The 25,174-nt window shown below is 42.3% G+C and overlaps 1 protein-coding gene across 2 annotated transcripts in view; it reads left to right on the forward strand.

The window, feature by feature from the left end:
• PLXDC2 (plexin domain containing 2) overlaps positions 1-25,174 on the forward strand; it is a 230,385-nt gene that overhangs the window by 125,337 nt on the left and 79,874 nt on the right. For both annotated transcript variants that reach the window (XR_014540486.1, XM_083579818.1), the window contains exons 3-4: positions 4,833-4,979; positions 15,053-15,122. Coding sequence is in view for 1 of the 2 variants with exons in the window: in XM_083579818.1 (XP_083435944.1) it covers positions 4,833-4,979; positions 15,053-15,122 (217 nt within the window). In the remaining variant the exon portion in view is untranslated. The remainder of the gene's footprint in view (positions 1-4,832; positions 4,980-15,052; positions 15,123-25,174) is intronic.

The following is a 25,174-nucleotide window of genomic DNA, read 5'->3' on the forward strand; positions in this document are numbered from 1 at the left end:
AGAAAAGCATGGATTGAGGTCCCATTTCAAGAGTGCATTTAACTTAATGTCTGCATCCTGCACACTGCAGTTGTGAGTTCTAAAGCTTATATATGGAATAATTTCTGATCCCTTATTATAAATTTTTTAAAGGTAGGTAACAGCTGTACATTTCTTTTACTACAATCCACGGGCACTCAATATGATTAATTATGATTTACTTATTTTATTTATTAATTAAAATTATATACTGCCCTTCATCATAAGGTCTCATGGCAGTTCACAGAATAAAATACAAGATAAAACACAATTAATGCAGGATTGTGAGTAACCCAATCAAAGGAAGAAGTAGGTGTCTGTTGATTTCCCCCTAGAGTTGTTTGTTTGTTTTTATAATAAGGGGTGAAACTAGACTTTATACTCTTAAGTTGTGGGTGAACATATCAGACGACACAGCGATTCTTCAAACAGCTCTTGTTTATTCACAGGCCAGAACAGAACTGAGCTGAAGGGTTCAGCCAACCTACTTATATAGAGCTCAACCACAAGGCAACAGTAACAACTTTCTGTAACTATCCAATCACTGAACGTCACTTTCAATTCCTTATTTGCATATGTGGACCTGAGTGAAAACTATCTACAGTATCCCCCTGCTGGCCCAGGGTGAGAACTTCAGTGCATGACATATACAGACGGACATGAGGTGCTTTAGAGATTAGTTAGCCTTTGTTTGCTTAGCTTCCACCGTTTGAGGAATGCTTGGCATCGTTTTTACAATGCTCAGGTGAGATCTTGCATCTCTTAACAATTCTTAACCATAACTGCAGCTTTTTTAAAAAACAAGGATTCAGAAAGAACATGTTTCGTTATACAGCTTGTGTTCTGCTTCTGTGAAGCTGCTTGGAAAGGTGTCACAGCTGTTTGTCTTGGAGGAACAGTCAACCCTGGTGATCAATGAGTAGGCAAGCCAGAAGGTAAAGCAGGAAAGACATTAGCATGGAGAGACAGATATGTTGATGAGCAAGAATCTGAAGCAACTTGACCTCCTCTCTATGGGCAAGTTGCTCAGACTCGGGAATCAGGATAAAGTCTGAGGATATATAGGGCCAAATGAAATCCCACTTACCCCTCCTTTTATTTATTTGTTTATAAAAATATGAACAGGACATTGCCTGGCAACCATTGAATCAGCAAATTGAAGAACTTTGTTCTAGCCAGCTGCATTTGTGGTACCCAATGGATTGCAGGACAATGGCTCCTTCTTCTGGTGGACTGCCATGGCAGCACCAAAGGTAAAATTACCATCTCTGGCATGGACTGATCTGGACTTCCTGTTATGCTACACTTTCTAGGCACAGATCCGCTCTTCAAAGCTCAATGTCTGAGCAGTTTTTTATTTGTTCCCATGTTTTCCCTGGGAAAACTCATGGTGTACTGCTGAATCGGAACAAACAGTGATCCACGAGAAACCTGATTGCCATTTGCTCCGATTCAGCAATAAAACATGGGTTTTCCTGGGGAAAGTGCCAGGACAAAAAAAGCAGCTCTTACACAGCTTTTGAATCCTGGACCTGTGTCGCAAAACATGGCGCAAAAGGAAGTCTGGATGAGCCTAAGTCTCCTGGCGCTGTCTATTCCTGAGATCCACGATTCCTTACATGTTCCTTGTTTTTATTACTTTGCTGTTTTTTCAAGAAAGCATTTAATGTATTTAAAAAACAAGTTTCCTCTTAAAATTTTTTACTAGTTTAGGGATCAAAGCAAGGCTTTGCTAAGTGCCTTTTTCATGTTGCTGTCTGCGTTCTGTCTATGTAACTTCTGAACTGTGTTGGATACATATCTCAAACGTATGTTCAGTAAACTTTGTGGAATTAACCAAACCCATGTGTCCCCAAGGCACATTTCTGACCGTTCCCAAGTAATAACATTGCACATCTTCTGATTGCTCTTCTATAAGCTTCTTAAGCGGAACTATCAGGGAATGTAGTGTGATAATGGCCCCAAGGCTCTTCATCTTAGAAGCAGGAGCACAAGTTGTCTATCAGAGCAATAATTCTAACATCCCTGGCATGGATTCAGGCTAGTTGCACTTGCCTGGCACATAGCAGTGTTACAGAATCTGTAGTCACCTGGATGTGCAGATATCAAAAAGGAAACAAGTACAAGCATAACAAAACTTTCCCCATATTTTCTGCCCAAGTTTCCCTTTGGACTTTACAGCAGCGATGTGACAAGTTTATTTTTTTAAAGGGATTGTATCTCCTGCTGGTCATGTTCAAGGTGGGTAAGATTATTATTTTTTGGAAAAAACCCAAAATCATTTTAAAACATGTGACTTGGTCCAAATTAAATCCACCAACCAAGAGCACTTCAGCACACATATTCACAAAAGCCCCATGGATTTGACCTTTGGATTAGATTTGGAAGTGGATCAGCAACCAATACAAGGAGTTTTGTATCAGAATTTTAAGTTCTGTCTTTCTGGTTTCACTCAGTGTTATGGCAGCTGCATTTTACACCAGCTGAATTTTCTGAACAATCTTAAAGGCATCTCATGCATTACATGAGTAGTCCAATCTGGATGAAGGTAAGGCATGTATGACTGTGGCCAAATCTGATCTATCCAAAAAGAGGTGCACTCTTGGCCATGACTGTCTCCAGAGCAGCCAAGAGAACTTGTGCAGATCTGCTCAACTAACGATCTGCCATCCATGTGTAGAGACCCACTTGCGTGGGATTGCAAAGGCGTAGCCAAGGAAGAGACCTCAGCTCGATGAGCCACAAGTTGTGCATTCATCTGATGTCTAAGGATGATGTAAGATCAGAAGCTGCTCAGAGTGGGCACACGGTGAAAAACACATGTCAGTTGTGCATTAGAGGCCCCCATAGCCCAAGCAAGTGACTTTTCAGTGTAATTTTTTTAAAAAACCATATCTGAAGGGTAAAGCAGTATTGATTTTCAAACAGTGGGCACCAGTGTTTCATAATGGTCACTAATAAATTACAGGTGTTTTCCCCCAGATAAGCAAAATTTATTATCTGCATCTCTTGAGATGTGTATGCTAGAGTTAAGTCCTTGAAAAGCTTCAAAAATCTCATTATCAAGCTATCAAGTTTGCGAATATGAAATACTACATAGGGGAGTTTAGTGCTGTGGATTCGCATAGCTGTGCATGAACTTGCATGAGTCTCCATTGTCATTTCCATTGGCCTCAGATAAAAATGGATTATACCTTCTACCTTTGCTATGAGATGAGTGATGGGATGGGATGCGAAAATCAGAGGCATATCACATGGTTCCTGTCAAAAGAGCTAGTAAACAATCTTTTTTGCTTGTGATAGTATCAGTCAGAGGAATCACACCAGTTCTGAGAATGTTGGCAATTTGTTCTGCACATAGCACTGCAGTTTTGCATCTATGAAATGATTAACTAATTTCGATGAGATTAAGCGGCTTTGTCCTTTTGGCTCCACATAAACCAGATCTCCATTTTTGCTTTCATTTGCCTCCAGTTTCAGCTTTTAGCAACAAACCACAAAGCTGCTTTTTAAAAATATTTAGAGAATGCAAAGAGAGGAATCTTTTTAAAAAGCCATTAGTTACATTACAGAAACTACTGTTACATTACAGAAACTACTGTGATGCGGGTGGCGCTATGGGTTAAACCACAGTGCCTCTTGGGCTTGCCCAAGAAGGTTGGCGGTTTGAATCCCCGCGACGGGGTGAGCTCCCATTGCTCAGTTCCAGCTCCTGCCAACCTAGCAGTTTGAACGCACGAAGTGCAAGTAGATAAATAGGTACCGCTCTGGCAGGAAGGTAAATGGTGCTTCCGTGTGCTGCTCTAGTTTGTCAGAAGCGGCTTAATCATGCTGGCCACATGACCCAGAAGCTGTCTGTGGACAAACGACAGCTCCCTCAGCCAGTAAAGCGAGATGAGCGCCACAACCCCAGAGTCCTCCGTGACTGGACCTAATGGTCAGGGGTCCCTTTACCTTTACCTTAACCTTACTGTGCTGAATAAATATATGAAAGTACCACATGTGTGTGGCTGTTTTCAGATAATCATATCTTGGCCTAATAAACGGAATTACACTTTTGTCCCCTACCCCACACCCCAGCCTCTTCTCTTTTCTTGGCATGCAGCAGTTAAACCTGAAAGTCTTCAATTGACCATAGTTCCAAATTTCATCTAAACTATGAAACGATGGTTATCTGGAACAAACTAGGGGTCAGCTGTACCAGGGGTCTCCCTGGAGGAGAAGGAGGATCCCCCCCAGCAGATCTCCAATTGCCAGTCACCTGAAGAGCCAATGGAGCTGGACATTCCCGCCCTAGATTGGAGCTCCACATGCAAGTGGTCTGGGTTCCTGGCCAATACTCAGAGCACCACCCCTCCCCAAGGCTACAGGAGGAGAGGAGATGGCATGTCAGACAGGAGCTTCAGGGCCACCACAAAAAAGCTTAAGCACTAACACATGATGCTACTTGGGGAAGCTGTTGCCAAAACGTTTATTGGCCATTGCTGCATCAGAGGGCAGAATTATTTCTGCATTTGCAGCAGTTGCTTGTCTGAGATCTTAGGATGCAAAAATTGCATTTGTAAAATGAGATTTAACACAAGCTGAGTTGATGCTCCACTTTCCTGTTTTAGTATTCACATAATAAAATGTGCTGGTTTTTTTCCTCTTTTTTCTTCAGTCACCTTAATTTATGGGAGAAGGAAATAAAACCTTACCAGTTTCTGCAGGAAATGAATAAATCTTGCATTTATAAACAGTTTTAAAAAAATAACCCTCTGGAAATTGAGTCGTTTTAAATCTGTGTTTGGCTTTTTTTCTTCTTCTTCTTCCAGGAGGATATGGATCACAATTATTATACTTCAAGGACATATGGCCCATTTGATTCTACCAGCCGAGATCTGTGGGTGAACATTGACAAAATGGAGAAAGATAAAGTGAAAATTCATGGGATCCTCTCCAACACACACCGGCAAGCTGCAGTAAGGCATTTGATATGCATTGCTATTTAATCTTATGTTGTTGTTGACATCTTGGCTCCCTCTGTGATACACAGCAGGCCATTGAAAGAAACGGGAAGACTCAAACCTGCAATGGCTGGCTGTGTTCTCCCCCTCCACTGTCAGAGGCAGTCTGCTTCTGAATACAGTTACTGGAAACCACAGGAGGAGAATGTTGTTGTCCTCAGGCCCTGCCTGCAGGCCTCCCATTGGCATCTGGCTGGCAGCTGTGAAAAAGGGAAACTGGACGGGATGGGCAATTGGCCTCATCTAGCAAACTCTTCTTAGGTCCCTATATTACATTAGAGGTGACATCACTGCTAGACCATTGCTTTACCAGAATGGATTGAGAGGCTGGGAATTATTTTTCAATATATAATTGTAACCATAACAGCTATGATATTGTGCCAGGGAAGAAGGCTAGTTTACAGGCAAAATAGATTTGGTGGCTTGCAAAGGATTTAATGATTATGAAGCTTTTTGCTTTTAACGCTTGTGGGATTTCTAAAGTTGAAATGGCCTCCTTCTTTTTTTAAAAGATATATCCCCACTTGGTGGTTGCTTATTGTTTTTTGTTTTACCTCTGGCATAAACACACTATAATGTGTGTAGAATAATTGTTAGTGCAGGGTGTTCACCTCTGAACCTATAGCTCAGATCTGTAACTGGTTCTATGGTGTGTTTTTTTGTGGGTTTCCCCACATTACTATAAAATGCCCTGAATATGTTCCTGTAGGATTAGATTTCCCTCAGAAAACCTTACTCCAGTGTCAATGAGCTTTAAATCTCTCAACAGACCTGCAGCAGTATTATAAAATGCCTTGGGAGGGAAAATATATGTAATCTTGGTGTCATTCAAGCCAGTGGCTGTTTTGCCTTCGAGTTCACTTGACAGGCGAATTATCTTACAAATTGACTAGCTTAACTGCCATATTTAGAACTAAAATGTAGCAGCCCTGTATTTACCCTTTAGATTTGTATGAGGAGCCGTGGTACCTGAGTTTCTGAGAACTATTAGATCCTTGTCAAAATATTGTTGTTTTTCAGCTGTTGATTCTTGTCAAATGATAACAGAGGTGGCAGGTATAATTCCATTTCCACATCAAAGATCTGTGTTGGTTAATTCTGATCACGCACTCCTTGTAGCGAGAATGCTAAACTAAGCCGCTACCTTACAAGTATAATTGGATGCTGTAAGACTTCCAAAATGGTATTCCCACAGCTGACCTGAGCACTGGAAGCTCCTGGAAGGAAAGAGTCAGTACTGACCTTAAAGGGGATGTAAATTCCATAGCAAAAATGACAACTCCATTGTCGTGTGATGGAATGGATTTTTGCTCTATTGGTCTGAAGACTAATCAGATGGAATGCTGACACCGGGGGTGGGGGGGCAGGGAGTCAAAGTAAATAGCTTTAAGGGATAGTTCATGAAGTCTTAAAAATGCAGAAGAAAGTATTTGCAGTTCAGAGGACGAGCGGAGAAGAAATAAAGGAGTTAGAATTCTGCTCTCCATTGGGTTGTGTCATATCATTTCCCAGGACCAATAAACTCACCAACCAGGTGACAGGCTGAGAGAAGAGCAGTAGATGGAAGAGAATCTCTGTAGGATTCAAGAGGAGAGGGAGGTAATAAACCCTCCAGATTTAGACTGACACAACATAATTTATAGAAGCTCTCTTTTCCCAGCCAAACTGAAAAGAATAGCTAATAAATGGATGGAGCAAAGTGGAAATGCTGGAGTCTGGCAGTTTCCTGAGTTAAGAATGGACCTAATACAGCACAGTATCAGTTATATGAGATTTCTAGACATGGTTGGGTGTTTAATAAAAAGCAAACTCTGCTACAAATAAGGATGCTTAATGGTATGGCTATTCTGCCAACACATCTTTTCTTGAGCACTCTTGGAAAGCGAATTGGGAAAGAGACAAGAGCAAGATGAAAAAGCAGTGATGTTTTCGTCAAAGGAATTGCAACCATTTTTGTAGGCCTGCCTCTCTTTTCCAAGCCAAAACCATGCAGCCCAGCATACTTGACCCAAAGTTAAATAATACTGAATTCAGATGAGTTGTGGGAACAATTAAGTTGCAAGGATTGTTCCAATGATTTGCCTCTTTGAAGGCCTTTGTGAGGACTGTAAAGCTAAAATGAGCTAGAGCAGCCTAAAAATAAGAAACCAATGTGATGAGGATGAGGGAGTACCACAAGAACTTGTGAATTAACAGGCACAATCTGAGAGTGCTGTTGTGACTCATCGGTATATAATACATATGCATAGAGAATTCGTTCTGTTGAAGTGAGAGATTATAGGGACATAAATTATGGCGTATATTATATTGGAGTTTGCTGATGCAGCCAAAAGCTTGTATGAATACAGAGGTGCTGTTCTGATTCACGATCAGAGGATTTGAGCACTCGTGATCTTCTTTACATGAGCCTGCATGTTTGCTTGTTGGCACTAAGCCAACACTAAGCCTTGGCTTGGCTTAGCGTTGCGTGAGAATGGTATAAATGTGTTTGTTTTCCTCATTTTAATGAGAAACGTTAGTAATTATATTAACTCTTTAGCCGTAAATTAAAAGGCCATTGATTGTTGTAGCTGTCCAATTAAGTTGCTGGGAATTGGAACTGACGACCGCTTTGGTTAGTAGTGTTTTTGCTCGCACGAGTAGCCCTGTAAGTCTCCATCCAAAGGGGAAAGGGGGGAGAACACTGGCCCTGCTAATATCCAATATGCTTTCATATGGTGACTTGTTTTAGATTAATTGCATATGTAGCATCTTTTGAAATGGTGCCTGGAGCATGAGCATTCACAAGAGAAGGGGAACGACAGTGGGAGGGAGCTGTTGCTTTCCTGTTCTGGTTGTGTGCTTCCCATACACATCTGATTGGCCTCTGTGATGAGCAAGATGCTGGACTACATAGACCTTTGGTGTGATCTTCATGTGTCCCTTTGGAAATAGAGGCAAAGGCCAGCAGATATGGGGGGCTATGGAAACAGATGGGGCAGGGACTTGGTAGGAGGCATACCTGTCCTCTACTAAGAACATAAGGCCCTGCCGGATCAGGCCAATGACCCATTGAGCCGAGTTTCCTATTCTCACAAGCAGGACCTGAATGTAACAGTGTTCTCTCCACATGTGATTTCCAGCAACTGGTTTTCAGAGGCATACTGCCTTAGACAGTGGAGGTAGAATATGGCCATTGTGATGTTGACTTGTAGCTTCTGAAGAAACCAGTATACACTCATGAAGAAGCTGTGTGTGTGTGTGTGTGTGTGTGTGTGTGTGTGTGTGTATCATCAAGTTCACAGCCACATGTGTTGCTTTAAAAATTCTTGGTGAGAACTTTAAGAGACAGTTGCCCAGGCAGGAATTCAAACTCAGGAGAACGTCTGACACAATTCTGCCATTTGAGAATCTTGCAAGAAAAAGGCAACACAAGAGTCACTTCCCTCCCCTTTTCAATATTTTCATGGTATGAATTACCAAGAGATTGGTTAGTAATCTATCACATCCAATTGTTATCCACTTGATGTGTATAATTCGATCCCCTACTTGCATCTCAGCACCTTTGCATGAATGGTCTTGTAGCCATTCATTCTTAGAGTAATAGTTTTATAATTCCAAACTCTCCAAACGGATGCTGGATCCAAGCTTCCTAACACAATTAATGTGACTCTTTCCCAGTAAGAGGCTGTGCAATCAGATATGCGCTTAATGTCACCTTGGCAATCCACTCAGCGTACAAGCATGTCACTTAGCAAATCCTTCCATTCAAACTAAAAAGGGGAAAAAAGAAATTCCAGTATACTGATTATGGTTAAATCAAGATTTTAATCTTGTACCTGCAGGTGCAAGAAGAAAAATGTGGCTTCTAGTTGGACTTGACACCACTTCACTTTTTTATGCTTTCTTCCAACTTCCCAAGATAATAAATTTGGAGAAAGTGGGGGGGGGAGGAATCATAAAACTGTTAGAGTGTTAAAAAATCTAAGGGCTGTCTTGTTCAGAGCTTGCCTGAAATGTCTTCTCTGCCCTTGTAAAGAGATGAATCTCCATCATTAGCCAGCAAATGACAATTTTTGCATCATGCAAAGATTAAGTGATAAAAATAAAAATGGCTTCTTAAGGTTTGTTCCTTATAAGGGGGTCTAAATTTGTTAAACGCTCATTCATCAGATGCTTTCTAAATTGAGAAGGCTGAATTAATATAGGAAAACGTGAATGATGCTTAATCTCCTAAACTAAACTGAATCTAGGATATTAATGAGTTAGAAAATTGTTTTCTGAAATGATGACCAGAAAAAATTCCCTGCAAATTCCACTTTTTAAAAATATATTTGCAATAAGCTATCTATAAATGTTCCATAATTGCTGAATTCGGGATTTTTAAATATATTTCCCCATAGGAAACTTTGTTATTTTGTATTCTGGTTTTGTTTGTTTGTTTTGCCACCTTGGCTGCCTCAGAGGATGAGAGGTGCAATGAAGGTACTGTAGGATTATCTATTTTATTGGAACAGGTTCAGTTAGTGAGATACAGAGACCTTTATGATTCAGTACACTTGAGGCAGAATTAAAAAGCACAAGACAACAAGGCTTTATAGGCAAAACGTGATCTATGTGTGTGATGTTTAGGAGAGCAAAGCAAGAACTGTCCCTCTTTCTGCTAATAAAGAGTCTGCTTTTTTTGTTCAAGGTTGGACAGGGAAGGGGAAGAGAGGGAGTTGCCGTAAGAGGATCTAATCTCAAAGAATAGTTGCGGTCACCCAAGTATTTGGATTAGTTCGTGCCCTTGTGAAAATACGCAGGAGGCATATAAATATACAAAAGCACAGGTACTGTAGCACAACGCCTATATTAGGACCAGCTGAAATGGCACAAAGGGCTGAGCAAGTTTTCAGTCTTACCAGAACCCTTATTCATGCTGGATTCTTAAACTAATCAGCAACAAAAGCTGGAGTCGTCGGGGAGAGAGACCCAGTTCAAATGTAACACCAAACCACAGTTCAAAGTTATTAAATGAGCCTGCTTGGGACTTGGGCTACAGCACACCCCTTGGGCTACAGCTGGCAGAAAGAGATTGGAAGCAGGGGAGTAGGAAGGGGGAGTGGGGGGGGCAGATCACCCCAGGTGCCCTCACTGAGGGGGGTGACATACGGTACACTGCCTGCCCGCAGCTCCCAAGCCTACCCCGAGTCATCAGGGTAAGGGGGGAACTACGCCACTTTGCCAGCGGCATTCCCCCCTTCCCCCTTTGTTTTGACAGCTTGGGGGAGGCTTGGGAGTCGTGGGCGTGCGGCGTGCTGGATGTCCGCCATGGGTGGCTCGCTCCGCCCCTGGCTGAAGGGAGCATGCGCCGCTCCTGTGGCACCTGAGCGGCTATCCTGTGCCTGGGAGGGCACCCTCTGCACCCCCCCCTCGGGAGCGTGCCCGCCCTTGGCAGCGCGGGCATATGCTCCGCCGCTGATTGGAAGCATCTGCTATAAGCTAATAATAGTTTGCCATTGCATCTGAATTGGACTGAAGTGTTTTTAGTTTGAACTGTGGTTTACTGAAAAATGTCAAAAGCAAAACATGGTTTCTGATCCTGGTTTGTTTCAATAAACTGTAGTTTAAACTAACTGCAGTTCCAATGTGGTGATAAACTACAGATTGCTGAAATGAAGAAGTTGTTGCTTCCAACAACTTCTGTGGTTGAGCCAGAGAAAGGGGAGGGTGAGTATTTTTTTTCCAGTAACTATGGCTCATTGTAAACTGTGGCTTATTATCATGTTATGTCCAAATGAAGGCATGATGTTGGTGGACATGACGATATAGGTTGCATCTGCAGCTTATAACAGTCTTAAGAAAGAAGGGACATGTGTTTTGTAGACATAGACTACAATCCTATGCACATTGCTTTGAGAAAACAAAAGGGCATACATACTTCAAGTAAATAAGCATAGAATTGCAGTCACAACTGGTTTAAATTGTGCCTGTGGCAAAAAAAAAAAAGGGCATCAGGTTGTAGCGAGGCATGCTGGGGTGAAAGAACAATCCCTACTCTTCTTTTGAAAATAGCTACAGTACTCATATATCTCTGTAGGACATACTGGAACACACAGGTCCTTGTAAGTCAGAGAGCAGAAGTAAAGAAATGTAGAGTTTAAAGAAGGCCTTGCAGAAGAAGTAAACTTTGAAGGGCAGCTGAAAGATCTAAGAGGTATCAAGAGTGTGTGTTCTGGGACTTCATAGCAGAACAGAATAAGTGGACTATAATAAGGAAGGAAAAAACAGAAAGATAAAGTGAAGAGCATTGAAGTGAAAATCTTGGCTTTATTTTTGCTGGTAAGTAAGGAAAGAGATCTGAGGATGTCCATGGAGACTTTTTATAACTGAACTTTAAAAAGAGCAGTTGAGCTTTCCCCAACATTTTGAATTTGGCCATTCCCCGCCCCCCCGAACTGAAGCTATCAAATTAAATCTGAATATGTGAAGAGTGGTTTTCAAGGAACCACGTTCCATGCTAATTTAGGCTGTGATCCTAAGTTGGCTTTTTGCAAAGTAAACTCAATTTAACTCGGCAAGGCTTACTTCTGAGTAAACATGCTTAGAATTGCAGTGCATATAAGCCCATGTAGTCTTTCTCACCCAACTGCTATGTGAAAAGTGTGTGTAGTCGTGGCCATTACTTTTTCTAGTAATAGCTCACTTTGAGTATTATTCCCTCTCAAACTATTTTTGGGCTGTATTGTAGGAAACATTGGCAGCAATCAAGCTGGGAGAGAAGCAGATCATGGATCTGGATTTTGCACACCAGTGGTAGTGGCTGGTGTTGTGTGGCAATGCCACACAGCTGCTGTTTGACACTAGCATCTCTACAGATTACCAGCAAGGAGTTGGGTGGCAGCAAGGTTAGGACTGTGTAGACACACTGGCAGGGTCAGTGTGGCACCTGCACTGCTGTGCCCATACAGTGCTGGTCTCACTGCCCTTCCTGCCTCCCTGCCCCAGACCCATCCAGGTAAACTGTAGCAATGGCAGTGTTGGGAACTTTGCCGCAGTGCACCAGCTGCTACTGCAAACCACTGGATGAAATAAAACTGGGAAAAGTGTGATCAGTAGGGAAAGGAAATGACTAAAGCAAAATCTAAGGGAGCAACTCTATGATGGGGAGAATGGATTGTAGGCTGTTGGTCAGAAAAAGTGGCCCGCATTCAGAGGTGGAGGTCAGTAGTTGGAAATCTTTCCAACACCGTGGTAGGAAGGGCTGCCGCCATTGCTGATCCACCTTCAGCAATGAGAGCAGTAAGAGAAAAGGAGTGTGTGCTTCAGGAACAGGAAGAGGGAAACTACAGCAGCCCTGGAGCTGGCATATTTATTGGGACCAGTGGGAGGGAAATTGTTTCTTCATTTTACATCCCACCTATGCTCCAAAGAGCTCAAGGTTTTGTACATAATTCTTTCTCTTCTCCCTGCCTTGTGAGGTAGGTTTGGCTGAGGAACCGTGATTGGTCCAAGGTCACCTAGTGAGTTTCATGGTTGAGTTAGGACTAGAACTCTGGTCTCCCAGGTCCTAGTCTGACACTCTAACTGGAACACACAACACTGGAAAGGAAGGAAGGAAGGAAGGAAGGAAGGAAGGAAGGAAGGAAGGGAGGAAGGAAGGAAGGAATCCACCTTTTGTTTGGTTCCTCCACCAGAGGACCCCCCTCAACTCCATAGGATTGTACATTAAATACGGTCAGAATACCTACTGACCAACAGAATTGCTTGCTAAAGGTGTAAAGTTACTGCCAGTAACATGGATTCATATCTTATTTTCCTTTTTTCTGCCCCCTTTGCCACAAATTTGACATGATTTACCTCACTTTTTATTTTGCTTTAATCCTACCAAGACTGCTCTGGGACCAGATAAGCCCCCAAATTGGCTTTTCCAATGGTAATATTCCATGTTACTTGTTAAATACTGATAAGTAGTGAAAAGGTATAAAATAACCAGATTGGAGAATATATTTCAATTAGTATAAATCTTGTATCTTGGAAGTTCCTCCTGCAACCCCTCCTTGGGATGTTCTGTTTATAAAATGGAATTAGTTCTTCCAGTTCTAAACAAGATATGTGTAAATAAACCCTTTCAAATTCTGGCTTCTAATGAAAAAGAAGAAGAAATCTAATTTGAAGCTGCTGTAAATATTCAATGATTAATTTCATACCAAATAAGTCATTAAAAATACCTGATAGATGGAGAAACTAATCCTTTCTGGAGAGATGGGGAAAACCAATTAAATCTGAGGCAATATGAAAGTTAAAATGAGACAGACATAAGCTTAGTTAGAAAAAAAATTTTTTGAAAGATTTTTAAACGTGGCCAATTGCTTGGAGTGAATGGAATGTGCAACGTTATTGGGAAGAAGTAGAGGAACTGTCTTATACTGAGTCAGATCACTGGTCCATTGAGCCCTACACTGTGTTGTCTATATTTACTTGCAACAGCTGTCCAGGATTTCAGACCCAGGATCTCCCAACCCTACCTGGAGATGCCAGGGATTGAACCGGATTCTGGGTGCATTCTCTGCCACTGAGCTACAGCCCTTCCGCTCTGTCCTCTTACCCCTTTTTGTGCTATTCCAATGTGATCCAGAAATGAAGATTATTTTTATTTGAAATTTGCAAAACAACAGCATCACTTCCCAGATATTTGACAGGTGCTGCCAGTTTTTTTAATTTCCTTTCTAACTTCAATGCCACCAATGTGCCTGGTGAGCTAACCCAGACTGTTGCCCCCACCACAAGTCTAATGAAGTCAAATTTAGCCAGTTGAAGTATAATGAAATCTCTCACCCGCAGCACTCAGGAGCTGCTGAACTCCTTCCACCCATTGCTCTCTCAAACCTCTTTTGCTCACCCACCCGTGAGTCTTCAACCATCCATTGGGAGCCACGAGAAAAGTATATTTACCAGTACTACAACTGATTTGCTGCCATAGGAGGCCCAAGAGAAAGGCTTTCCATGAGAAACTATATTTCCCAGTGCTCCTGGCACCTGACTTGCTATCATAGCAGCACCAATGGGAGAACCTTCCTTCCTTCCTTCCTTCCTTCCTTCCTTCCTTCCTTCCTTCCTTCCTTCCTTCCTTCTCCTGCCGCCAGTGTTGCAGCAGTGGCAACAAGGTAAGCAGTGCAGCTGAGCATGAGCTGGAGACTCAGAGGAAGGGGAAAGCTTCTGAGTTCTTCTCCCAGTTAGAATCTAGGCCAGTCTGGGATATATTAATAGCAAATTATGAAGCCTGGCAATAAAGTGGCAAAAGGCTGCTGCTTATGTGCAACAGTTGAAGAGAATGGCCCCCTTGTGCTCTTTCCCAAGAAGAATACAACATACCAGCAGAAAGACAGAGCATGGCTGCAAAGTGGGCCTTTGTGCCTGGCATAGAACACTGGCACCAGAAGAGTGTACAAAGCTCGTCTTCTGAAGAGCTGCCCCCCTGCTGCTTCTGCCCCCTGGTGCTTTCCTTCCATAAAGCTGTGAGCTCTTCCGCAGCTGATGCTTCTTCTAGGCAGCCTCTTCACTGCTTTCCTCTGCACAATTCAGCAGCCATGCTGGTGGCAGCACACAGGCTATGTAATGACAGTGTCCATTGCAGATACACTTCCAACTCCTTCCTATGTGTGTCGGTGGGATTTACTGGCAAGACAAGCCCTCTTCAGGCATAGTACATGGTCCAAAATGCAGTGAAAGGGGCTTTGCATTTAGCCCAACCCCTAAAGCCATTCGGCTTCTCCTGCCCCTCTGTGTTGATCAGGGCTTCTGATGTGGGAGGTTTTCTATATGTGTGATTTAGAACTCTTGACAATTAGGGTTCCCTACATGCTCCCTATATAAGTTTCCAAGTTTTATCTGGTATGCAGAATTGTTTCCACTTTTGATTCCAAATTGAGGATGGCATAAGGCTACTGTTAAAAAAAAAAGCAAAAAACCTTAAAGCAAAAGCAGCAGTGAATGGGTTTAAAGTGAATGGGGTCTCTGCTATTCCTTACATTATTGATTTTCTTTTCTGGTGTTGTTCCTTGCAGAGAGTGAATCTATCGTTCGATTTTCCATTTTATGGCCATTTCCTACGTGAAATTACTGTGGCAACTGGGGGTAAGTGGCTTTCTACCCGTTTCACTTTTGAATAATCTGACAAGAGTTTCAGATGTTTTAAATCAGGTTTCTTAAGAGAGAGAGAGAGAGAGAAAGTGAACTACGGTAGAGCTTGAAATATCCAAAATTGGGTAGGCCAGATCACCAGTTCTTTCAAATTCACCCTGTCCTCTGTGTCAGCAAACTGGTATAAATAATCCTTACCATGGATCAGAAAATTTTATTAACATTTTAAATAAATGTCTTCTCTTTACACCTTTCCTGACCCCTCACTATTAGATGCATAGTGGGAGAGAGGGAAAGGGAGTTGCTGACCTATAAAGGCGGTGTGGTCATATCACACACTTCATTTTCCCATCATTTCATGATTTGCAACTACTGTATATAGATGATTGTTAACATGTTGAAAACTGCTTTGAGAGGTTTAACCCTAAAAGGTGGTCTATAAATATATTAAAGTGAATAGATTTAATTATAGGAAGACTTTAACCTCTTCATTCACTTTTGCATATGAACAACAATCCATCAAGCCACTTAGAAATGCATCAGTTGCACTGCTAATTGGCTAAGAGTTTGCTGTGAATGGTTGATCAATTGGCAAGTGTTTCAGTTCTGAAATGGCTGGTGCGTAGGGTCAAAGTAGACATGGAACTAAGCACAGAACTTGCATTTTTTTAAAAAAGAAATTATTAATTGTAGGTGCAGGATGACAGTTTTCATTGGGTTCTATGCATGCGGGAGGAGATTATCCATTTGCTCCCCTGCTGCAGCTAAAAAAAATCCTCCTAGGGCTTAGAAATAGGAGGGAGGTTATCGCTGATGCCTAAGGGAGCTTCTTTCCTATGGCCTATAAGGGCTGCAAGGGAGAAAGCTGTTACACCCGCAGTCCCTGCAAAAACCTGCCCTCACTTGCACTTGCTGGTAACATTCTTTTAATGACACAGCAGCATGTGATTTGCTTTGAACCATGTCTAGTTTGCCCTATAGAAGACTGTGTTTTGTGTTGGCTGCTACAACGGCTTTTCTTCCACTTCTGCAATGAGAATTGCTGTTCTACCATTAAAATAAAAGTTGCGCAAACAACTCCTTGTTACCAAAGCAGGACACCCACATGTACAGAAAGATACGTGGGGTGCCAATTATGTATGGCCATCTTTGAAAAGGAATAGGGGAGGGGAGAGGATTTCAAATCCGAGCTTTGTCATTTAGCTCTTTTAAAATGGAGGAGTAGAGAGAGAAAAGAGGTGTTTCTGTGAAAGGAAGGGAATGGCTAACAACAGACCTAGGAGGGGATAATGCTGGGGTTGTGTGCTTTTAATTCATGGCAAGGTTAGTAATGGAGGGAAGAGGTTGATGTATGGGCAAAAAAAAGGATGGCATAGATACTTAGGAATGAAAGAGATAAAAGTGTCTGTCACTCCTTCGCTCAACCAGACACGCAAACTCTCGAGATGATGAGATAGGTAGACATCACCGACCAAATATAGAAAAAGAAATATCCTGTATTATTCTACTGTTTGTCCAAGAAAAAGAAGAAACCTTTCTCAGGGGGGAATCAATGTTCTGAGGGCATCCTATTAAATCCTCAGCATCTGTGCACGCAGATTACTTCCTGCACTTTCTCACTTGTGCAAACCATAGTTTGCTGTTACATCAGAATTGAGTAAATGATGGTTCACCTCTAAACCAGCATTGGAATCTCCCTTAAAGCATAATTTCCAGTTGTGCTCTGGAGGCAAACCATAGCCCTATTAACTAACAAACACCCCCCCAATGCAATTGCTATTGTATGCAAAGGTAAAAGTAAAGGACCCCTGGATGGTTAAGTTCAGTCCAAGAAGACAACTTTGGGGTGTAGCTCTCATCTCGCCTCAGGCTGAGGGAGCCAGTGTTTTTCCACAGACAGCTTTCCGGATCATGTGGCCAGCATGACTAAACCACTTCTGGTGCAACGTGACAGAAGCCAGAGTGCATGGAAACACCATTCACCTTCCTGCGGAAGTGGTACCTATTTATCTACTTGCACTGGTGTGCTTTCTAACTGCTAGGTTGGCAGAAGCTGGGACAGAGCAATAGGAGCTCACTCTGTCGCACGGATTCAAACCGCCAACCTTCTGATTGGCAAACCCAAGAGGCTCAGTGGTTTAGACCACAGCGTTCCCTATTTGTATGCAGAACAGGAAGAAGGACTGCATGTCCCCATTGCTCTTCCTGCAAACCCCTCATGTTGGAGGTCAAATGTCTGCAGTAGGGAGCCTGCTCTGCTGGAAGATCAGGGTTCTTAATTGTGTGGGGAGCCTACCCACAGAGAGCAGATTCTCCACTGCAGACATTCAGTCTCAGTCATGTGGGAGGCTGTGGGGATATGGGAAAAGGTAGTAATGATGTGCTCTCTCCTCTTTTCCCCTGCTCTCCCATCAGGCAATGGTATTCATTTTGGGGGAGAGAACAAGTGACTATGGTTTATGTTTTGTGAAACACACACATAAAGGAAAACTGTGCTTTTAGTGCAGGCATGTCCAAAGTCCGTTTCGGGGGACTAATCCGGCCCACCGGTTGAATTAATCTGGCCTGCGTGGCAGTATATGTCCTGGGATAAAATTCCAAAAAAAGCTCAGCAACTTTAATCCTAAAAAAAGCTCAGCAACTTTGGTCAGCCCTCACGCATGTTCACTTCATCAAATCTGGCCCTCTTTGAAAAAAAGTTTGGGAACCCCTGTTTTAGTGAATCAATAAGGGATGGTGATGATTTAGTCACTTTACTCATAAAAATGACCCAAAATGACGTGGCATGCCGGGGAGTAAAAGAGGGAACATTCAAATCTGAGGCATCACAACGGTTTTGTCAGTGGCTATGTGTGACAGGGTGAACCAAGCCATTGTTTGTTTTTTGACGACTTCCAATTTTTATCATGTCAGCAAAGAGTTTGTTGCTTCTCCTTTAAGGGGCTCAAATGATGCATTCTCCTTAAATATCACAGTGCTAAATTGCAAGGAGCTCCATCATATCTATAACAGATCAAGAAAGCCAAATTTTGTTTTTTACCACCCATACAACATTTGCATTTCACTACCAAGCAGTCTTGAATGATGATTTTTGACCCTCAATTAATACGAGAGAGAGAGAAAAAGAGAGAGAAACTCACATGGGTTGGCTTGAGCAATTAGCATATCCTTTCCCTCAATCCATGTTTTACCAAGGTTACTTGATTCATGTCTGTGAGGTAAATCAGTTTGCACTGCCATTATTAGTATAATTAATCAAATCCTGTTCTTCTAGAGGTGGATATCTGTCATGGGGGAATTCCTGTGTATGCTAATTCTGGTACCTAGGAAACCACGAGAGGCCTTCCAGCTCTCTGATGATAGAAAGTCTTCCTGACAGAACATTTCAGATGTTTTCATTTAGGAGAGAAGAATATAGCATTGGCAATGGGCTTAGAAGTCAGGTGTAGGATTGGGTTGTCAGAGTAGCGGCAAAGATCATGAAAAGCAGCAAGAATATAGGGCAGTGTATAGCGTGTTCGGGACGTGGGTGGCGCTGTGGGTTAAACCACAGAGCCTAGGACTTGCCGATCAGAAGGTTGGCGGTTCGAATCCCTGCAACAGGGTGAGCTCTGGTTGCTCGGTCCCAGCTTCTGCCAACCTAGCGGTTCGAAAGCACGTCAAAGTGCAAGTAGATAAATAGGTACCACTTCCGCAGGAAGGTGAATGGCGTTTCCGTGCGCTGCTCTGGTTTCCCAGAAGCGGCTTAGTCATGCTGGCCACATGACCCGGAAGCTGTACACCGGCTCCCTCGGCCAATAAAGCGAGATGAGCGCTGCAACCCCAGAGTCGGTCACGACTGGACTTGATGGTCAGGGGTCCCTTTTCCTTTACCTTTATAGCGTGCCCCCCTTTCAATAACACTTTTTAAAGCTAAATTGGACCATCAAATCTAATCTTGCATTAAACAGGAGTAGCACTTTTCAAATGTAAGAGGCTAGTGAACCTAAGCAATTGTTTTGGAGAAGGTGTGTCTGAATATTGTCTTATGACAGGGACCTGTGGTTCTCCAGTAGTTGTAGGACTCCAGTACCCATCAGCCCCAGACATTATGGTAAATGGCCAGGAACGATGGGATCCTTCCCCAAACTGGTACCCTCTGGATGTTTCGGCCTAAAACTCTCATCAGCTGCATGCTGGTTGGGGCTGAAGGGTATGTAGTTCAAACCATCTGAAGGGTACCAGGTTGGGGAAGTCTGGTTTAAAATGTGTACAGGGCAATTCTTTATCTGAAGATGTGGGGTTTTCACTTATTTTTATTTTTATTCTTGTTCTTTCTATACCTGTAGATCTCAAAGCGGTTCACAACATAAAATTGCAACATAAATGACATAAACTGCACAGTAAAAACAAAAACAAAGGCAACCCAGTAATCCCCCTTCCCACAACACATTTTAAAGGGTGTTAGATGTCGTTCAGTCAAAGGCCTGCTTAAAGAAAAGTTTTCTCCTGGCACCTAATGAAGGCGCCAGACAAACCTCCCTGAGGAGGGCATTCCACAAACAGGGAGCCATTGCAGAAAAGGCCTGTTCTCATGTTGCCACCCTCTGGACCTCATGTGGAAGAGACACACGAAGAAGGCCCTCAGAGAATGATCTCAGGGTCTTGGTAGGTTCATATGGAGGTAAACAGTCCTTGAGCTATTGTGGTCCTGAACCTTTTTAAGGCTACCTCTAAAAATTAATTGATTCACTCTTCTTATGTTTACATATGAGAGGAAAAAACAAAAGAAATGAGCCCAATCTTTCATTTTAGCGTTTGCATGTAGATATCACAACAGGGATAATCTTAGAAGACGCATGTCCTATTCTCTCTCTCAAAAGAGGAAATTCTTACAACAATATGGATCTTGCAAGTTGCAGTTTATATTATTATTATTATTATTTAAATGCCAGATTAATTGAGGGCACCTTTAGAGTTGATCAAAATGTTTTAGTCATCTGATTAATCACTTCAGTGCTGTAGTCGTAACTCTTTGATTAGATCCCGCAAATTGTTTTGAAACACCTTGCCTAATGTATTCTCCTGCCTGCCTGATAAAGGAAAGAAGTGTTATGATATTGGCAAACTGTGGGTGGCATTTTTCTGTCATGTGGGCTGAGAGTACCTCTTATGGGGGAAAAGCACTAAGCTGGCTGGACATAATCAACAAACATTTGAAGCCTGAAATGAACTGTCAGGAAGAATAGAGGGCTTTCCCACTTTCTATTTCATTATTAACCATTTTGCAGTCATCTTAGATCTTAAAGGTCATTTGCACTTAACAGAAACTCTCTTCACTTATTACCTACTTTAGAAACAGAATGAAGGCTGGCCTTTCAGCAAAAGCAGATTTGTTGCCACACACCCCTCCAGCCGCCTCCATGGATTATATTTAGATGCCTACATTATTGCTGTTTTCTCAACAAACACATCTGCAGCATTATTAGGTTAGGAAAAAGAGGTTGGGGGGATGGACTGCCAATATTCTGATGCAAAATGTAGCTCGTGACTTTAGGGGGGGTACTGTATCCTTTCCCCCTTCTCCCTTGTTTATTTTATTATAGCTTCAATCTTTGCCAAATAGCTTCTTTTGGTGATTCCTGCTCATCGCTTGTTTGTTTGTTTATAAATTTGTTTATTTATTTGATTATTTTTTTTTACCTTTACATCCCACCTGTCATCCAGGAAACTCAAGGTGACTTGTAATTAAAAACAACCAAAAGCTAGAGCTATTATTATTATTATTATTATTATTATTATTATTATTATTATTAGTTTGAAATCTCTTTACATTATCCAAATTATTCTGACATCACCTCTGGGAGGATAGACTTAACTCCATATTGAGATGGAGAGATGGCTTGCCTTAGCAAGACTGTGGTGCAGTTTGAACTGTGGATTCCTCAAAACCAAGCTGGATATTTCCATAGGACAGTGGTACCTCAGGTTACATACGCTTCAGGTTACAGACTCTGCTAACCCAGAAATAGTGCTTCAGGTTAAGAACTTTGCTTCAGGATGAGAACAGAAATTGTGCTCCGGCGACACGGCAGCAGCGGGAGGCCCCATTAGCTAAAGTGGTGCTTCAGGTTAAGAACAGTTTCAGGTTAAGAACGGACCTTCGGAACAAATTAAGTACTTAACCCAAGGTACCACTGTAGAGCTGCAGCAAAGCGTTCTTTGAAAATGTTCTCTTCAGCTCTGTTTATAATGCTCAGGCTGTGAGTGCCATGGCTTATGTAGCCTAAACAGCACTGTTCACACATAAGAAGGGATGTATCAGCAATGGGGGGTGGGGGTGGGGGGGTAACTGAAAGTATGCAGAAATACCAGACTTTTTTAAAAAAAAGAAAAGTCATAAAAGGGGAGGGACTCAAAACGAAAAATGTACCAGTGGGCATGGAATGCTGACTGTGAATGGAAATACAGGGAGGGGAAATCAAACCGAGTGGTTGCCATAATGAACAACAGCATTCTGTGCTGCCACATTTTGTTGCAGGAATGCCTCTTATAATTCATGGATTTCAAGACATCATGCTTTACTGAAATTCAGAAAGGGGTTTCCATTCCAGTTACTGTAAATAATTGTATGCTGACTACAGCTTTAAAAAGCATTGGAGCCTATCCCAGTCATCAGTTCTGAAAAATCCAAAAGATAGTTCATGAAGTCATTCATCTGTCTCCTGCTCAAGTTTAAGGGCTGAACTGGAAGCACCAGCCTAAATCCCTGTTTTGTGGGAAGACATATAAGCAGGCTCTAGATGAGTAGCTTCTCGATAATAAACCCCACGAGGAAGCAAATCAAAGATAGTCCCTTTGTTGGGAAGTGAGCAGAGAGATTCTTAAGGAGATACTGAGTGGGAGGTTCTCATTATACTGGCTACGAAAGATCCGTGGAAAACCCCTTAACCTTTTAAAGCCCTCGAGGAATGTCTTTAGTTTTGGTGGGCAATAAATACAAAGGAGGTTTTGGCACTGCCCTCCCCCAGTCCATTACCCAAATGTGATGGGTCTGTAGCATCGCCTACACTCCATATGTTTTGTGAAGTTTCCATAGTAACACAGCTGAAAATTGACAAACGAGACCCAGTCTGATCAAAACAGTGTCTTGCCCGGCAGGTAAAGATTAAAGCAGATTTTTTAAGAAAACAAACACCCCTCCCAGCATAACCGTTATCAACGTTCTGCAGATACTTTGTGTAATGCAGCAGCCCACTGAACTAACTTTATAAATAACACAAACGGAAACCTCCAGCATGTCTCTATACACTTATTCATGCTCTGGTTTCCCCAGCTGTACAATTTAGCTGAAATTGCTGTGCCCTACAGAAGTGCTGATGATAACCTGTGTATAGTCTGTGCTCATAGACTATGAAAACTTTGTACCAATGTAACCCAAATTCCATTGCAAAAAAGGCTGAAGTTTGCAGCTTGCCTAAACCTGGAATCCTATGCACCTGTGTCTGGTCCACTGAACAGGCAATAAGAATTTCTTCTGCATAAGCATCTACAGTTCTCAGCCAGCATTTGCTGTAATTAAACAGTTCTGCACTGATTTGCTGGCATTTGCATAATTTTGGCCCTGCTAGTCCTGGACAAGAGCTGTGCACTAGTATTATGCAGCCCCCTTGGGAAGTTTGCTAAAACACTCCAGCTTTTCAGATGCCACCAGGTGTTTCCCCACATACTTCCGAGGCTGCAATCCTATTTTTTTTTAATAAAAAAAAAATGCTGGAAAGTAGCCCTCATTGAGCACAGTGGGACACACTTCTGGGGGAAGAAAGAGGAAGAAAGCTGAGTTTCTCAGGATGGTTGGTTTTGCACCCAGGAGCCATATTCATAGTTGTGGAATTGCAGAATGTGCAAAATTCCTATTACAGTGGTACCTCGCAAGACGAATGCCTCGTAAGACGAAAAACTCGCAAGACGAAAGAGTTTTTCGTTTTTTGAGTTGCTTCGCAAGATGGATTTCCCTATGGGTTTGCTTCGCAAGACGAAAACGTCTTGCGAGTTTGTTTCCTTTTTCTTAAAACCGTTAATACCCAGGGAACCCGTGCTTTGAAAGACGAAAAACTCGCAGAACGAATTAATTTCGTCTTGCGAGGTACCACTGTAACTGCTTTCATAGCACGAGGACAAAAAAAATATGAATGTGGCACAACTATGTTTATAACTGCTGACCACTACAGTAGGGAAACTGGCCCTCTAGAAGATGTCAGACTACAACTCCCATCATTCTCCCATTAGCTGTGCTGGCTGAGGTTGGTGGAAGCTGGAGTTCAGTAACATTCAGAGAGCCACAAGTTCCCTTTCCCTGCCATACAGTGTCCCACAAGGCAAATCCTTCCATGTTTCCGCACCTATGCACTTTCCCCTATTGCTTCCCCATTATAGAGATGTTGCGGAAGGGAAGTTTCTGTCTGTTTCTATTCTCCCTTTTTTAATGCATGCAGCAGTCCTAGGGCATAGACTGATGGCACCTGATTAAGAAATCTTGCCAGACTTAAGCAGGTCTAAATCTTATCAGTGCATGGAGGTGCATGTCTGGGGATCTTGACTGTTTTCACACACTAGCAACACATCCTCTATCCATGATATTTTATCTGCACTATCGGAATGAAATTCAGGAACCAAAAAGTCAAATTGAAAAATACGACTTTTGAGCCACCTGGCCCCAAAATGGCAACCAGACATTCCCTTTTGGTGATTATAACCCTGGGTTAAGAAGCCATTTGGCACCTAGTTTATGTATCCAAGTTTCTAACACTGGTCCCCGGCCAGCACATACTCAGCATCAGTCGAAAGGATGCAGGGGATGGCTTGGCCCATTATTTGGGGGGTTGGGCTGACCCACACATTCATGCACAGTAGCTCCCACTATGTGAGACCATAGTTCAGTGGTGAGAACAGACCTAATTACCTTATATCAAGTCAGACAGTTGTCCCCGTTAGCTCAGAAAGGTAACCATCAGAACACAATCTTCAGTGTGGGGATATTGGGCAGTGGAGTATATTACACATAGACAGCTGCCTAATACTGAGTTATATCATTCATCCATGCAGTTCAGTACTGTCTACACCAAAAGTGGCTAACTCCCAGTTCAGGGGCCTGATCTAGGCTCCCATTTTTCTGGCCCCAGAAGACTGCACCAATTTTAGTGGTTGTGGTGGTGGCAATGAAACCTGCATTTGTCTTCATTACTAAGCCAAACCATGGCTTAACTCCAGTTGGCATAGCCACAGCAGGACTGGGGAGGAGTGAAGTGGCTGCAATTTTCACTCTGGTTGACCCACCGGATTGCACATTATTGCTTGGCCAAGGTTTCGCTTTGCGTTACGTGCGAGTAAGTCCTGTAAATAGATATAGGCTTTTTTCACTGACTGAGAGGCTTTGCTTCGTTCTTTAAAAAAGAGGAAGGAGAAAAGATGGAACCTGGACCTGGACGACTGTTTGGTTGCAGAAAAACTGACTCTGTAGCTCAAAGCCACGCAGTATCTCTCTTCTGTGGATATTTGCTGGATTTCTTTTTGAAGAAAAACACACTGCTTTATTGAAAAGGCCTGCTTTGTACCTTGTTCTGAATAAAGCTGGGGAGCTTCAGGTTTGTTAATTTGTTGTTGTTGTTGTTTTTCCAGAAATGTTCACATCTGGGGTCTTGTTTGCTGAGATATGAGTGCCCACTTGTGTAGAAACAGCAGAGGTTTCTGAACATTAAATTAAAATAACAGAGAAGGTAATATCAGAATAGCACACACATTCCCTAATTAACTTGTGGGCATGACTGAGAAAATAACATGTCACACTGTGTGAAGTTCAGTTTTAAACAAACTAAAGCCACAGGAGAAGCTTAATTAGAAGAGGAACTCCTTTAAATGCCTAGTGAAAGCCAGCAAACACTGAATGAGCGAGAGGAGAGAGAGAAGAAAAGAGAGGAGACCTTTTTAGAAGAGAACATATTTGTGTATTTATTTATATAAAAGACACAATTTATTTTAGAAGGGAACTAATTTATTTAATTTGTTTG

Source organism: Podarcis filfolensis (genome assembly GCF_964270895.1).
Source record: "Podarcis filfolensis genome assembly, chromosome: 12".
Taxonomy (NCBI): domain Eukaryota; kingdom Metazoa; phylum Chordata; class Lepidosauria; order Squamata; family Lacertidae; genus Podarcis; species Podarcis filfolensis.